Raw genomic sequence first — 16,415 nt, 5'->3', positions numbered from 1 at the left:
TTATGACTAAAGAAACCTGTTTGAACAAATACTTTATAATGTATCACAAAATTTAGTTGAGAAATATATTACTTGGGCTATTTTTAAGACCACTAGGGGGAGGGAGTGTAGGGTATATTGTAAAAAAAGGCTCTACTCCATTGACTGCATATTTGTCTTGTAGTTCACATGTTTAATCCTTGTTTCATAACCAACCATGATGTGATGAAGTAGTGAACCACCATCTTTGATATAAGAATCCAAGAACATTAATTTTGCAGCCATTTCTGATTTTTGTTAAAAATTTTGGTACCATGTTACACAAAAATTATGGTTACCAGACTTATATGTGATGATTTCATGCAGTTAATTTCATAAGATTTAAGGAAAACCAAGGAAGAGTTTTGCTATTGTGAATCTTTAGTTGTCTTGGATTTTTGTATCAACTTTTTGTACAAATTTGGTTGTTGTTGTGTTGTGTCTTCCAATTTGTTCTTCATCATGACATTTGCTTGGCTACTTTTAGATCAAATTGCTCCAAGCTACAATTTTCAGTAAATTCACCTTTGACACACTCCATATTCAGTGTTAATGTTGTCCCTATACACTTCACAAATCTGTTGATAGATTTATATCAGTTTATACTCTATGCTGATGATCCAAACTCTTTGGACCAGCAGATCAACCAAGCCTACAATCTAATCTCCTGAAAATCCAAACCTGGGCAAATGATTGGCTGTTGAAGTTTAACATCACAAAGTGCAGCTTCCTCTACTTTGGCAACAACAGCATTGTCATTAGTCTTGGCCAATGGATTCTATTATAGGGAGGAGGGAACCAAACCTAGTTAGTAGCATCTTAGTCTCATGTTTTAACCTTTCTAATAGAGATGCTCTTTTTTCTTGTTTTTAGACCATTTTTGAAGGGTTTAAGGCACTTGGTTTTTAAATTCTCATAAGTTTGGTTTTACAATAAATTTTTGCTATAAACATTAACTAATAACATTCCTGAATCAGCTTCAAATGGGAGTCTTCTCTCTAAAGACTGTTTTTTTGTTTTGCTTTAATGGGTTACTCTAATAACACTGTGGTTTGCTCTAATAAGCTTCATCTATTGCATGAACCATGACTAAGAGTTTTATTTTGAGCTAATTCATGACTCCAATAATTCTCCCATTCCATGGCTTAAAATGATTAGGAGTGTCAAATATTTGAGCCTTGACTATTAGATACAAAGTATTATTTTGTTGTCTTATTTACTCATTTTTTTTCTTTCAGATTGATTTGGAACCACAAGGAAAGCTTCACTTAATTATTGAGTTGATCAAGCATGGTATGAAACTTGTATTTCTTTGTAATTTGTATATTATTTGTATGTTCAAGCTCTAGTTTTACCCCAAGCTAAAAGAAATGAAACCATTGAACAGTTATAAAAACACAATTCTCAATGAGTTTACATTGTTAAATCATCCTTAAAGATCAAAAAGAAGGACAACCTCTTTTTGTTCAAAATTAATAAAATAGAATATCTATGCTGCAATTCAAGTATCAACTGCACCAAACCACCAAAGAGGTGTAAAGATCCATAGGAGTTCCTTCACAATCCAACACAAACTGGAATAGTAATAGTACTGGCTTGTATTTGTCAAATGAATAGATCCCTGTCATTTACAGAAAAATAAATAGAAAAAATATACAAAACCAAGAAAACCTTGTACAACACTGACCAAAAGCCTTCTACCATCATCATCATTTGTAAGAGAAAGGAAAAGCAACATTATTTTCGTCAAAATCAGGCATTACAGTCTACAGACTAGTATAGACTAAAAAAGCAAAACATTTTTCATATATTCTATTCATATTTTTTTGTCATATAGAATAAATAATCATGCCTCTTTGACTTGAAAGCTTATTCAAAGGAAACAGTACTCTTAAAATGCTTTTTATGCAAGAACAAAATATCTAGAAGAAATGAGCACTAGTTTAATCAAGACGGAATTCCACTGATTTATATTGTCCTCATTTCTTGGAATCATTTTGTGCTTGTGTGATGGAAAGGTAGTAAAATCCTTACATGCAATAGTAACAATTCTCTCTTTTAAAATCTCTTTTCTCTCTTTTAAAATCAAGATAGAACAATTTTGAAAAAAAAAAATATTTGGCCTTTTCACAGGAAATCTTTTCCTTGTTCAATACAAATTCTAATTTTTAAATTTCTAAAATGTATTAAATTATAAAATTGGATTTTAGATTAAAAAAGTAAAAGCTGAGTTTAAAGTTAGTGCTAAATTTGAGTTGCAAAAGTGTGTTTTGCTTCAAGGTACAATAAATGGATCTTGGTATGGAAGGATTAAGGAATGCATCTTGGAAGGAGGGCCCATTTTCAGAACTTCACAACTGGAAAACAAATATATTGATTATAGTAATTTAGTAAAACATTTGGCTAATTATGATTATAGTCTCTTGGTAAAATTATTATAACTTATTAGAACCTAAGCTAAAGCAAGCTAATCACCTATTCCTATTCATAATTGAGCTGAACTTCCTAGAGAATTATGCTGCATCAACAAAAAAAAGTGGATTGAATTAAAAAAAAAAAGCAGTTGGGGTGGTATTTCAAAAATTCTCCTAATTTATGAACTTCAATAAAAAAAAAAACTATGTTTCTCTTATATAATGGTTGCAGCCGTGGCTGCAACATAATGAAGAATAAACCTCAGCACATGATAGCCAAAATTAAAAATAGGATAAAGAAGCTCATTTTCCCTTTCTTCCTTTGTAGTAATCACATTATCTTCACTAGTCTTAGTTTTGATTAGTGTTTATTATCGGGATTTTTTTTTCTTCTTTGCTTTTTCTTTTTTTCCTGTACCATGGATTTCCGAATATGCGATGATAATAATAATTAGTCTCCTACCTGTGTACACTGATTCACCCCTGGTTCTCACTGCTGCGATTTCGCGCAAAATCCTGCAACATGCGACAAATGACACAAATCATGCAACAGACGACGCAAAACCATCCGTTTTGTTGCAATGTCACATGAGTTGAATAATTTCAACTCATACGACAAATCGCATGCGTTGTTCTGATTAAAAAAAAAATCATAACCAAAGTTATGGAGCTGATTGAAAGGCTAATTTTCGCTGTTTGTGGCAGCGACGCAAAAGTCTGCGTTTCTTTGTGAACCTCCATCCGATTCTGTCGTACGTCTGGTCTGCCAGAAAAAAATGGTGTCGGGATTGACACAGCAGTGAGAACCAGGGGTTAGACTATTTAGCTGCAGCGCAGAATTTTTCAAAACGCGTTTTTAAACTTGTAAGTTACTATTGGGGTTTTTGCTCTTTATTAGGTTGCAGTTACTGCTGCAACTATGATAAAGTTTGGAAATAAGTTACTTTTATATCTCTAGAAGGAACAAATGAAAAGCCAAGGGAGTTCAAAGAAAGGCAAGGAATCAACAGGCGGCGAGGAGCTATGCGTCGTCGTGTCCATCAAATCAACGGACATAAGTTTATGGCCACATTCTTGCGTCAGCCAACATTTTGTTCTCATTGCCGAGAGTTTATATGGTAAGCTGGATTTCTTCTCCTTTTGTAACACAATTTACGTTTTTGACAAACGAAAATCAGCTCAATTGGTTTAGAATAAGCTGATTAGTATCTTTAATCTCTTCAAAACGAATTGGTATTGCCATATTAATACTAAGAAACAACATCAAATAGTATATACAGCAAAGAGCTTGATTTTTTCTATATAGGAGTAATGTATTATGCCTATGTCCAATTTGGCTGTCTGTTTTTATTGCAGGTCTCATGAAATAATTCTAGCACAACTCCAGTGAATCCAGAATAGGGCCTCTTGGACAAGTTATACCATTGATTGGATAGCTTTACAATCTCCAAGGAAGAGATGTGATGTGGCGTTGGTGGCTGTTTTCTACAAATACATCCACTATTATCCCTCCTATGGGTTTTCTCTATTTTTTCTAGGTGTTTACCCCCTCCCCCCTGTAAAATACCCCCAGGAAAATACCCCCCCCCCCCTCCTGTGGAAACAAGGTTTTCCAAGTTTGAGAATTTTATTTGAGTTTTTTTCTTGTTTCGTTGAGCAGTGCTAAGGAGAGAGAAAAAAGGAAATTTACACACCATAAGTATCTTAAAAGCTCAGAAAAAAATTGCAAATCCATTTTGGTTGTAAAGACTTCCACATGGAATCCTGTAATTTCTGGCAGTAGAAGGCATCAATTTAAAAAAAAAGAAGAAAAAAAGGTAGGTGAAATCCATCAAAATTAAGCTAAAACATGCATCACCAAGAAGTTTAAGGAAGCTTATCTTTCCTTTGAAAGGATAGTTGGCTTTGGGAACCAACAAATTTGGGCGAAAGCGTTGTCAAATTTTACGAGTTTGTTTTTCTTATCTCCCAAGTGTAAAACTACCACAAATAACCATTAATAAATAAACGAAACCCAAAATTAACAGAAAATACAACCTAATCGAACTCAAAATGAGCAAAAATGAAAGGGAGTAGAGCTGACAAACCCTATGTCTTCTCAAGACAAAAACATAATTTGCACTTTACAAAAGCAGAACAAATAACCATGGATTATCAGTTTAATATGCATATTCTGGTGTTTATTCCTTAAACTCTTAATACTTGTTTATTTATTAAAATCAAAAAAGTAAAAACATGTTAATTTTTGCTTGTTTAGAATTTGACTCGGTTATTTATTGTAATTACTGTTCCTTTTGGGTTTAATTTATTTATTGATGGTGATTTGTGGTAGTTTTTTGCTTCGAAAATTAATTCAATTTATTTCTAAGTCACTTTTGGCTTCGTTGGGCTTTTTGTTTTTCTTTGACGAACTTGTTTTGTGGAAAAAGTCTTTTAAAAGAATATCTGTTCGTTTTTGATTGACATGGTGTTTTTCATGGAAATTTTTTTTTATATCTTTTTTTTTTTTTTTCAATTAGACTCCATAGTTCTGACTTTGAAGACTATTTCACTTTATTTCTGCTCTTTTTTTGGGGTAATGAAGCTCTTTACTTTTCTTTAAAAAATTTGTTTCGTATGTTTACCATTAATAGACACTATCTGTAAGTAATTAAGTAAAAAACACAAAACAAGCTTTTCAACTGAAAATAAGGAGCAACATCAAAACTTAGACCGAAAAAAAATTATTACATTTATGAAAAGGATTGCCTTTTCAGTTGTTTATTAAACAACTTTCGTAGCTCTTGGCTAATTTGCAGTTGCAAAAATATAAAAAACAAAAATTATGCACTGTTAAATATCGACCTAAAAAAAGCACAAATAAATTATAATACCGGTTTGTTTGTGCACATGTAGGAACCAGTTTTGACTGTCTGGTTCTACTGTCAGGTGGGCCGTCTGCGGGTAAGATGTCTCGATGGGCTGGGTCTAAAAGCAACGCTTTTCCAAACCTCATGATGAGATCACACAATCTTCGTTCTAGGCACTGAATGTTTAGTATTATGAGTGCTTCTTGGTAGGGATTATCTCTAGAACCCAGGATAATCCTAACTGTTCTTTTTTGCACTGGCTCTAGGTCGTACTACCCCACACAGGGCAGGCATACTCCAAGACTGGTCGCACATAACAAAGATATGCACGGAGGAGATTTTTGACATCGCAACCAAAGCGACTTACTCTTGCTTAACTATTCTATTCTTTCTTAATTTTGTCATACATATTGGGATACAAGAACACTCTTTTTAGTATATTTGTACAACACAACAACACAAAAAGATACCATGAAGTACCCACTTTGGTGGAAATCAGACATCACTCATTAAATGTCCACTTTGTTTGTTTTGATTTAGGACTGTCAGAGTGAAATCTCTGCTAAAGAGGATCAAACACAGAGCATTCACGCTGTTGGTCGAAAGGGATCATGTTTTGAGTGTACGCACTGGCGAACAAAGAGAATCGTAGACAGTAGACATTATTTGTTCAAGCGAATTAGGAACAGTAGTTATCTACTGCTGATTAAAATGGGGTGGCTACAGTGCGCGCACATTGAAGAATTGAGGTTCAGAGGTGGAATATACACAGCATTAACCACAGAGGGTCAGAGAAGGATTGTAGGCTAAGTTGACTGAAGGACAGGAAGATGAAACATGTGCACTATTGACCAAAGAGGTTTTGGGTGGGATGTGCACATTATTTACCAAGTTTGGATACGAAGCATACACATAGTTGGCCAAAGGGAGCCGGAGACAGTGCACACGCAATACTGAGCAAACGGGCGATGAATCGCACTGTTTATGACAAGAAGTCGGAGACAGAGTGTAAACACTGCTGGTCAAATGGGGTAGAAACATCAAGCATACACACGTTTTACACCAGGAGGTCAGAGGCAGAGCATACGCTCTATTTACCAAAGGCAGTTGAAGACAGAGCACATGGACTCTCAACTATGAGGAGCCAAGGACCGAGCGTAATTGCGGTTGAACAAAGGGAGTTCAACACATATCATAGACACTGATGGTCCAAGGAACTGCAGACGGTTGACCAAATACAGTTTTGACTAAAGGGAATCAGAGACGGACTGAACGCACAATTGACTGGAGGGTCACAAAATGATAACGGGTAAAAGCACTGAATGCTTATGTTTATGAATTTGAAAGGCGAGGGGTATTTAAAGGAGGCAAAGTAATTGAAAATCCTTATTTGACTCTGACTTCAACTAGAGTAAAATGTGTATATTTTTATTGAAATGTATGACTATTCGCATAATTTTGGGTTCTTGTCGTGGAGCTGCACTTACCATGTCAACCAAAAAGACACCATTTTTGGACCTTTGATTTTTTCTATTAAAATATTTATCTTTAAATTATTTTGAAGGAGCGTCAGGTTACCAACCGATTGGTCTTAGCCTTAAAAAGAGCAAAAAAAAAAATCCGAATTTGCGACCAAATAGACCTTCCAGGGCTTTCTGCGATCATTCGTTATTTCGATTCACGATTGAATGTGACAGCTCTTGGGGGGAAAGTAATACATAGAAAAAATTTTACTCTTAGTAGGAGGCAGAACGTGGTGGACATAGGATTTAAAAAATTATTGACTTTCACATTAGCTATTATAAACTTTTCTATTTTAAAATGTTTCCACTGTTTCATTGATTTTTATCATTTAAATTAAAATCGTAAATTTTATGCCTTTTATTCTGGACCTTCTCAATAACTGTTGCATAAAAACCTTGATTTTCAAGAGATAAATATGCAAAAATATGTATAATGGTAAACAGAGAGATTCTATAATCAACCCCTATTTTATATTCCGCATTTGTGCTTAGGGCCGAATGCACCACCACACGGCAGTATCAGTTTTGAGTCTCGGAGGTTACAATAATATCTTTTTGGCTTTATTCAGACTGAATATAAGATTTTACAGCACCAAATGGCTGATGCTGGCATCTTATTGTGTTCCCAATATTTTAAAACACGTGGTTCTATTAAATCACCCCTAAATTTTTTGTTTCTGAAAACCACACAAATAAACCTTAATCCATGACCATAATCCATTTTTAACCATTAATCCATTTTGTAGATAGGGACTTCAAAGCTCCACTTCAGGCTTTGCAAGAGTTCTGAACCAAATAGTAAAATTTTAATCTAATTTTTTTTTTCAAGTCATACAAATTTAGAATTGACAGACTCTACATATTTGAACCAGAAAAAAGAGCTGATTTTCTAATATACAGATTGTTATCAAAGTTCCGTTTTTGACTGTCGGTTTCAATGGAGAAGGGTCTTTCATATTTTTTTCATTCATGGTTATAAACAGGTTTTTAGTGGGTTGATTTAAAATAAGTAATTCCAAAGCAGTGTAAAACTCTTTTCCTCCAACTAGAAACACTCCCAAGTTAACGAGATTGCAAGTACCCGTTCATACACTTTTCACTAATCAGAAAAATCCCACCTAAAAGCATACAGCTTGCCTTGTGCTCAATATGCAAGACCAAAAGTGTGACATGAACTGTCTCTAATATGAATAGAACAGAAGATATGAATGAATTTTGTCAAAGGGTATGAGCATCTTGCATGGATTGTTATGAAAGGTTTAAATTTTTATTCAAATAAACCCTATCCCAATTTCCAAACAATAATTGAATAATCAAGTACAGCATAGATATTTTTCCGAAGACCACACTGCCTTTCTATGACGAACAAATAAAAGTTCGAATAGGAATAAGTCCTTTTATTAGACAGTAAAAATTAGATACAATAAGTTCTGGATATTTTGACCATATACATCAATAATCGTCATCAGCAGACGAACTGTGCAGACGAGGTTCACTGATGTATGTGGTCGAAATATCCAGAACTTTTTGTATCTGTTTTCACTGTCTAAAAAAAGGACTTATCCCTATTTGAACTTTTATTAGTTCATTAAGTACAACAAACCTGTTGATTGTTGCGGTAGGTGTATGAGCATTGAATGACGAATGTGTCAACTAGAGAATGCATTAAGTTCTAAAAATTGAGGTGAATTTTGTGCTCTGAGTATAAATGGAAAAAATGTTAAGTTTGCAATAAATTAGTGCATAAAAGCGTGAATCATATCGACTATCTCGTCTCTCTTTTACGTTGTTGGCTTGGGTGGATGGAAGAGAATCTATAAAATATGCTACGTTTATGTGGTTATTGTACGCGGAGGTGCCAGCTACACATTTTTTTTCTTTTCAGGGGAGAAGGGGAATCCTACAAACATTTACGCATAGGTTTGTTGTGTTGTACAAATATACTAAAAAGAGTGTTCTTGTATCCCAATAAAGGTTACTTAAGTAAAAATTAAGGTTACTTTTGTAGCATAACGAAACATAAAAGCAAATATTCCACGATTTGAGTTTAATTTTCACCAATGCTCTTAGTTACAACTATCTCAGGCTGTTGATTACAAATCTGATGCTAATATTACAATATAGAAGGGATGCTAATATTCGTAATATAAGAATCGAAAGTCTAAACACATAAAGGACATATTTTATAGATAGTGTATAATATTCACTGAGGTCTGGTGAAATTAAAGAATTTCTGAGGCTGTTGATTGTAAATCCGATGATAATTTATCAACACGAGATTTCAAATAAAAATGATTTTTGCCAAAGCGCATGTGTGGTCTGTAATCTAGTAGGTTCCTGAAAAGCCACCTCAAAATATAATGCTGTATTCTGACAAGCACATAATGCTGTATCTTATATGTTGTCTGCTGCAGTTATTTTAGAGTTATAAATAAATTGTATTTACAAACGTATAATTTATACATCTGTTCTTTTTTAAATGTAAAGCGTCTAGATTTTGCGGAAGCCTAACTAAAGGCTATTGCCCCAAATTGTAGGATTTTTGAATTCTAACCACATATTGAAGTTTCGCGCAGAAGAATTAAAAAAAAAACACAGTTCAATATTTGTCTTAAGCTAAGAGCCAACTTTTAAGCTAATAGTTGAAATAGATCTCGTTCTTAATATTTTCTAGGCTATCTGATATATTAAAAGCATGAAGAACTTGGAGTTAATGATTAATGTTAATGACGGATTTATTTTGACCTCTTAATCTACTATGAAACGATTTGAAAAAAGACTTGCTGTTAAGGCTGAATCGGGGGGGGGGGGTGTAACTCCCATAGTAAAAATGAAACGTAGGCTACTTTTCGACTAGCTATATAGCAAAAGCCATGAATCACCTTTTTTATAGTTCTCCACCCTCTAAATCAAAATTCTAGGTCTGGATCAAAATATCTGCCTCAGATGACTTAGTCACGTTACTTATTTCCTCTTAATCCCTAAAAGGAATGAAGGCCTTGAACTCTGACATAGTCCAGACGATGTATTTTTTCCTACTGTTATTGTTGTTAATAATATTTGAAATTCCTAATATTGTTGATAATTGAAATAATGTGAAATAATTTGATATTGTTAATAAATAAATTTGAAATTCTTCATTATTTCTTAGTCTTGAAAAGTTGTCTTTGAAGTTTTGTATTGTTATGATCAAAAGTGTCTATGGAAAGTGTATAATTTCTTGTTAGTAAATAATTTTGGATATATGTTATTTACTTCCAGGGGTATTGGGAAGCAAGGCTACCAATGCCAAGTTTGCACTTGTGTTGTTCATAAGCGTTGTCACGAATTGGTAGTTACACGATGTCCTGGTATAAAAGAACAAAAAGAATCAGAACTACCTGGTCAGCGTTTCAGTGTGAATGTTCCACATAGATTTCAGGTAGGGCAATTTGAAAAAAATGTTTTTCAGAAAGAAGATTCCGAGTCAAAATATTACTTAAATGTTGCCCACGACTGCCTGGGCCATCAGTTATAATTTCTTAATATTGGTAGTCGATTTCGTAACCATATTTAATTCATCGGTAGATTTTTGACGCAGGGGTTATTCAGTTTGTGTTTTTGTTTTTGTTTTTTTTTATGAAATTCATGTATTTTTTTTTTCAAATCATCAAAAACGTTTTCTAACGATGGACAAAATTTGAAAATGTAATCGTGTTTTCTTTGTGACTAAGAAGAATTTTGTGCATTAAGTCTCAGTCTGAGCTTGGTTGAATTAATAAGTTTTTATTTATTTTTAACTAATAATTGGTACCTAAGGATCTTCTGTTAAGATTCTCAATGAAACACTTACTTTAAACAGGTTATTTTGCAGTTTTTTTTGTTCAATTTTATTTATTGTATGTTTTTTTGTGTTTGTATCATGTATTGTATTATAGGTGTACACAGCTCCAACCCTTGTGTCTTTGTGTTTATTTGTGTTTTGTGTTCAGTATTTGCATTTGGGTGTATCAATGACTGTGAGCGTCCATATATGCGTGTTTCTGTTTGCGTATGCTTGGGGGTGTTTGTGTTTTAAATTTGAAACATTATTTTTCAGGCTACAATTTTCCAAAGGGGAAGAGAAGTTAAAAGTAATTTTGTGTACATTGACTGCAATCAATCAATCAATCAATCATCAATTATTTTATTAATACTAAAACACTATTACAAAAGTAAAAAAGTTATTTGGTCCGAGAAGCTTTGCTTGTTATGGGCTATACAATGCAATAATAGAGTACTAAAAGAACCGTCAATAACACCCTAAATCAATAACAATCCAAACAATACATAATAAATAACGATGAAGGAGAATAAACACTAGCATTCAGTAAAAAAGAAACAAAAAACTGATAGTAATTATAATAATAGAAATAAGTAGAAACCAAGAAAGTAGAGAAACAGGAAAGACGAAGTTGGCATTAGAACACCAGAAAAAAGACAAATAAACAAGGACTTTAAAAGTTCAGAAGATTCCTGAAAACAATTCTAAAAGGAATAGGAGAGAAAGATATCAGTTGGGAAAGAATTCCAAAAAGGTGAAACAATAGGAAAATAGAAAACAGGAAAAATAAAAACAAAGGAGAGAGAGGGAAATTACTAAACTGGAAAGACCCGACGAAAAACTGCCTTTGCATAAAGAAATAGAGGGACTTCTGGAGGGATGGGGAGTTCCATAGTAGAATTGATTGATAAACAGGAGACCTCTGGGCTGCTGTAGATGATCGTTTGGGTAAAATGAATCTTCGAGAAAGACTACGTAAAAAAGAAGAGCACCTATCCGAGTCTGTCCGTGAAAACAATTGCTGCAGAGGTGGTAGAAGTGTACCTAGACCCAAACACTGCGCTGTTTTGGGCTCTTTGAAGTGAGCAGAGAAGAGACTTATTAGTAATACCCCAGACAGAGCAGCAATAAGAAAGGTAAGGATAAAAATAGCATAATAAAGAGAAACCATAATATCTAGAGGAAGAAATGACCAAACCGGGTGCAACGTTGAAGATTGGCGGAAGATGAGGGAACGGGTGTGAGTTATATGCGGTTTAGAAGAAAGAAAACATTCAAGGTACACACCAAGAAATTTCACCATAGTAGCTCAAGCAACTTCTTTCGCTAAATAGACTCTTGGACATAAATGTAGAAAAGAGATAAAACTCCTCTATTTTATTTGTGTATAAATAATGCAACGCGGTTTATCTAATACCTGAAAAGGAAATCATCTGTCAGCAGCTTTGCTACTGTTGCAAGAAAAAAATCACAGGTAAATGGTTAAAAGGAATACATCTAAGAGAGATCTGGAAACAGCAAACGTATTAACGTCATGCCTTCATCAAGTTTTTCTTCTGTTTTTTTCCCATCTAACTACTTATTTTTTGTAGCTCTTTTAACTTTCATTTTTCGAATTTCATTTTTTCAAGTCCAAAGTGAGTTCATATGCAAGCACTTCAACATTTAAGCAAAAATGGTAATCTAAAGGTAAGACTTCAACTCAACTGTGAATGGAAGAAACAATTGATGCAAAAATAAAATAAAATATTGAGGCAAAAAATATTTGGGTGAGAAATGAATCATTGTGTAACTGTTGATAAATCATTAGGGATGACACTCCTTTCTATTGGGAATAAAATATGATTACATTTATCTCAATTGGAAGACTAAAATGATAGCAGGAATACAAAAACAGAGCAATTTATACCAAATAGCCAATCGCCATCTATTTAGTGCATAAGATCAAAGAATTTTCTTCGTTAATGGTGACTTGAGTCAAAGTGGTGATAGTTATCCCCATATGACCACTGTCATAGTGTCACAGTCGACGTCTGTCTCTCTTGTACCTAATGATAGTACCTTTTTTGGGGGGGAGGGGGTGACGGACGACCACTCCACATTAGTTGTGGTACCCAGTTTTAATTTAGGGTAACGAGACTGTTTAAAGAATATACATATTATTTACACTCAATCTCCTTCAAAATATGTTCCTTTTGAGTCTATACGTGTTCTCCAACGTTCCTGTCATTTTAGAGGACGCCTCTGGAAGTTATTCTTAGAAAATCCTCGTAGCTGGTCCGTCCTATTTTGTTTTTTTCCATCTACATCTAGAATACTTTAGCCCTTAAATGCCATTTCTATCTCTGAGAATAAAAAAATCACAAGGAACTACGTCTCGTTAATAGGGGGGTTGAGAAACAACTGGGATATCATGTTTGGCCAAAAGTGCCACCCAGCATGGGCTGAATGGGCTGGTAATCGTGATGCAACTTCCAACTACCAGACTCTTTAAACTCGGCTCTTTTTCTTTGTACAGCGTATCGTAAACGGCAAAGAACATCAATGGAGTACTAGTTTGTTATGGCCTGTCCTTTTGGAGCATACTCATGATGGACCACGACTTGCTAGTTGAAAAAAGAAAAACAGTCGACATAACCCTCACTTCAATCCAAACTTGACTAGCTTTTTTGGGTCGTGGTCACCTAGCTTTTTTATGTCAGGCGTCTTCCACTGCGAAGATTGTACCATTGTTTCTGGATCATAGTCATATACCCAAGTATCGTCACCAGTTGTAATTGACTAAAAAAATTTATCAGATTCGGAACGCTCTAGCGAATCATTGGCGATCTATTTTCGGTTTTCTTTTTGCTCAGCTGAGAGCTGTTTTGAAACAAATTTGGCTGCAACTTTTCTCATGTCTAAATTATTTCGTCAATATGATTTGTACTTGTCTAAATGAGGTTTTAGTAAGTTCCATGATTATCAGACGATGGTTACCTCGAATTGCTTTGAGTATTTTCTAAATCATTTCTTCATTGCGACTTGTTGGCGGGTGTCCTTCACGTACATCACTTGCAACTGTTGTTCTACCCTATTCAAGTCTTTTAAATCATTCAAAAACGTGAGCAATCTGACGTGTGCAATCTAATGCACGCTCGTTGTTCTATAATGAAATCCGACAGGGTCTAAAAACGCCCTTTACTCAATCTCACCAGGAAGCCGACTGAGACATTTTTTAATCTAATCTATGTCTAATACATTTTCCCATTACATAGAGTTTTGTTAATATAGTACTTGCAAGTTCATACTCAAGCCGGTTTACGATTAATCTTACCAGTCTCAATACTTTTCGATTAGACCTGTATAAGCTAATCAGTTTTAGATTTTCAACTCCTTTCTTTTTTTTATATATAATTTGATCTTTAGAATCATCTGGAAAATTGGCAGTATATAGTAGGTGTGCTATGACGAAAGAATGTTTAAGTACAGAACAGGATGTGTTGTTGAGGCTGTTGTATTTTCCTCTTCAGAAATGATTTCTTGTCTAATGGACAACGATAGGAAGTAATTGAATGAAACAGAAGGTACTGATATAAGATAATGAGATAATATTTATTTTCAAACGGCTATCACAAGCTCTAATAGAGCCGAATTCGCTTCATATTTTCTAAAAAGAAACAGCAAAACAAAGAAATAAATAATACAGCAGAACAAAAGTAGAAGAAACATCAATCAAGCATAAAAATCGTCAAGAAAAAATTTAACGCAAATGAAAGAGAAAAAAGGTCCAAGTGCAGGAAATAAAATTAACTTTATGCGATTAATGGCAAAAACAGAAAGGGTGGGGGATAAAACAAAATCACAGGCTAAAACAAAGCATTGCCGAATTTGCATTCTAAGTCAAATACTGTAAAAAAAAAAAAAAAACTTTAAATCAAGTCAAATTAGCTGTTAAATTCAAATATTTACAATTAATGAAAGGATTGTGCCGAAGACAAGGTCAAAAGTAATCGACCTTTATTATTCTACAAAAGTAATAAAATAAACCATTATTCTGCTGATATACAGCAGAATAATGGTTTACATGAACGATTAGGCAGGAATGAAAAATCGTTTGCCATACTTTTATTTCCTTTCCTACTTGAAAAAATGGTCAATAGTTATTTATTCCCAAGTCAAGGAAACGTCTTCACCGGCTGGAAGTCCCTTTTACTGTTTTATAGTAATTTACCTTATTTTTTTTTTGTTTTGGATTACTTCTGCTTTGAAGTAGAGTAAAAGCAGCATGACAGCACTGTAAACATATGTGACAGTTCTGTTGGATTCAGGTCTTCTGACACCCCTTGGTGCCCTCTGGTTAGCTACTATTGAGATTGATATATTTATTTAACTTTAACAATAATTTAGATACAAAAATTGATATGATTCACTCAAAACCAAACGGCTGACATGGGGTGAATCAGGTACAAAACACATACATATAACATCTTTTAAATTCAATATAATAAGAAAGAAAGAAAAATAAGAGAAAAGAAAGAAAGGAAAAAGAAATAATAATAATAATACTGCAGGGGCAGCAACTACATACCACATCCATGCTGTGAGGTCACACTCACCAACCAACAAAGAATAACAACTTAATTTAAATCGAATCTCCTCCTAAACAAACAAAACTAAAATTCATACTTGCTGTATAATTTTTCTTCCAATTTTCCTTTAAAATCATTAAAGTTTCTATATTCTTCATATGATGATCCAAATTATTTCATATTTTTCGAACCTCAGATTCCTGAGCTGGGGACGATTTAAAGAGATTTCCAACTCCTTAGGAAGGTAATTTTGAAAAGTCTGGTCGCCTGGTTTGCTTATAATCGACTCTTGCACTCTCCATAAAACTGTCGAAAAACGGTTTGCAAATTCTTCACAAATTTCCTCTGGATTTGTAAGACTGGTTCCATCTTTGCGGAATATTTCCTAAGGGATTTCTCCAGGTGATTGTCCTAAAGTGCTTCTTATCAGCGGAATGGTGGAAATTAATGCATGATAAATTGTTTTTTTTTTAATAAAAACAAAAATATTGTTTTTTAACTATTTTTTACTAAGTTATATTCAAGTGAAGCAACAGCAAATAAGTATTACATGTCACTTCACATTATTCGTCAATGTCGCCTGTTTCAATTCATCTGTAGGTGGAGAATGAGGAAGTTGAAAGTTATGATATATTAATCTGTGACCTATTTCGAAGGCTAATTTTTTTCAAACTTTCGTTTTAGATTCACAACTACAAGCGCTTCACATTCTGCGACCATTGTGGATCACTTTTGTATGGACTCTTCAAACAAGGGCTACAATGCTCAGGTTTTTATTATATTTTTTTTTAAGTGAGAAACTAATAAGAGAAAAAACAACTAATATCTAGAGCCATTAAAATGATTACATTTGGGAAATTGATGTGGAAAGTGATAATAAAGGGTGGGAAAATTATCGAAAACTAATAATAGAAAAAATGGCCAACATCTAGAGTCAATAAAATAATTCAGTTTGGGAAACTAAAAAGAGAGAAAATGGACAAACATCTAAAGCCAATAAGAAAACTAAATGTGGGAAAACCTGTTGGAAGCGAATAAGAGAAAAAAGAATTAACATATAGAGCCTATAAAATGACTAAGTACGGGAAAAACTGTGGGGAACTAATAAGAAAAAACAACCTAAATCTAGAGCCAATAAAATGATTGTTTAACATCAAAATCTAAATATTAATTGTGTTGATTTTTTTCTTTTTTTTTGCTTTTGCTTTACATTTGGTCAAAGATGAAAGGGCTAAGTT

General features: G+C 33.7%; 1 protein-coding gene across 1 annotated transcript in view; it reads left to right on the top strand.

Moving 5' to 3' along the window:
- LOC136029326 (calcium-independent protein kinase C-like) overlaps positions 1-16,415 on the top strand; it is a 43,281-nt gene that overhangs the window by 4,075 nt on the left and 22,791 nt on the right. The window contains exons 2-5 of the mRNA XM_065707600.1: positions 1,257-1,311; positions 3,391-3,550; positions 10,066-10,225; positions 15,862-15,946. Coding sequence (XP_065563672.1) covers positions 1,257-1,311; positions 3,391-3,550; positions 10,066-10,225; positions 15,862-15,946 — 460 coding nt within the window. The remainder of the gene's footprint in view (positions 1-1,256; positions 1,312-3,390; positions 3,551-10,065; positions 10,226-15,861; positions 15,947-16,415) is intronic.

Source organism: Artemia franciscana, chromosome 7 (genome assembly GCF_032884065.1).
Source record: "Artemia franciscana chromosome 7, ASM3288406v1, whole genome shotgun sequence".
Taxonomy (NCBI): Eukaryota; Metazoa; Arthropoda; class Branchiopoda; order Anostraca; family Artemiidae; genus Artemia; species Artemia franciscana.
This window is presented reverse-complemented; position numbering and strand designations above follow the sequence as displayed.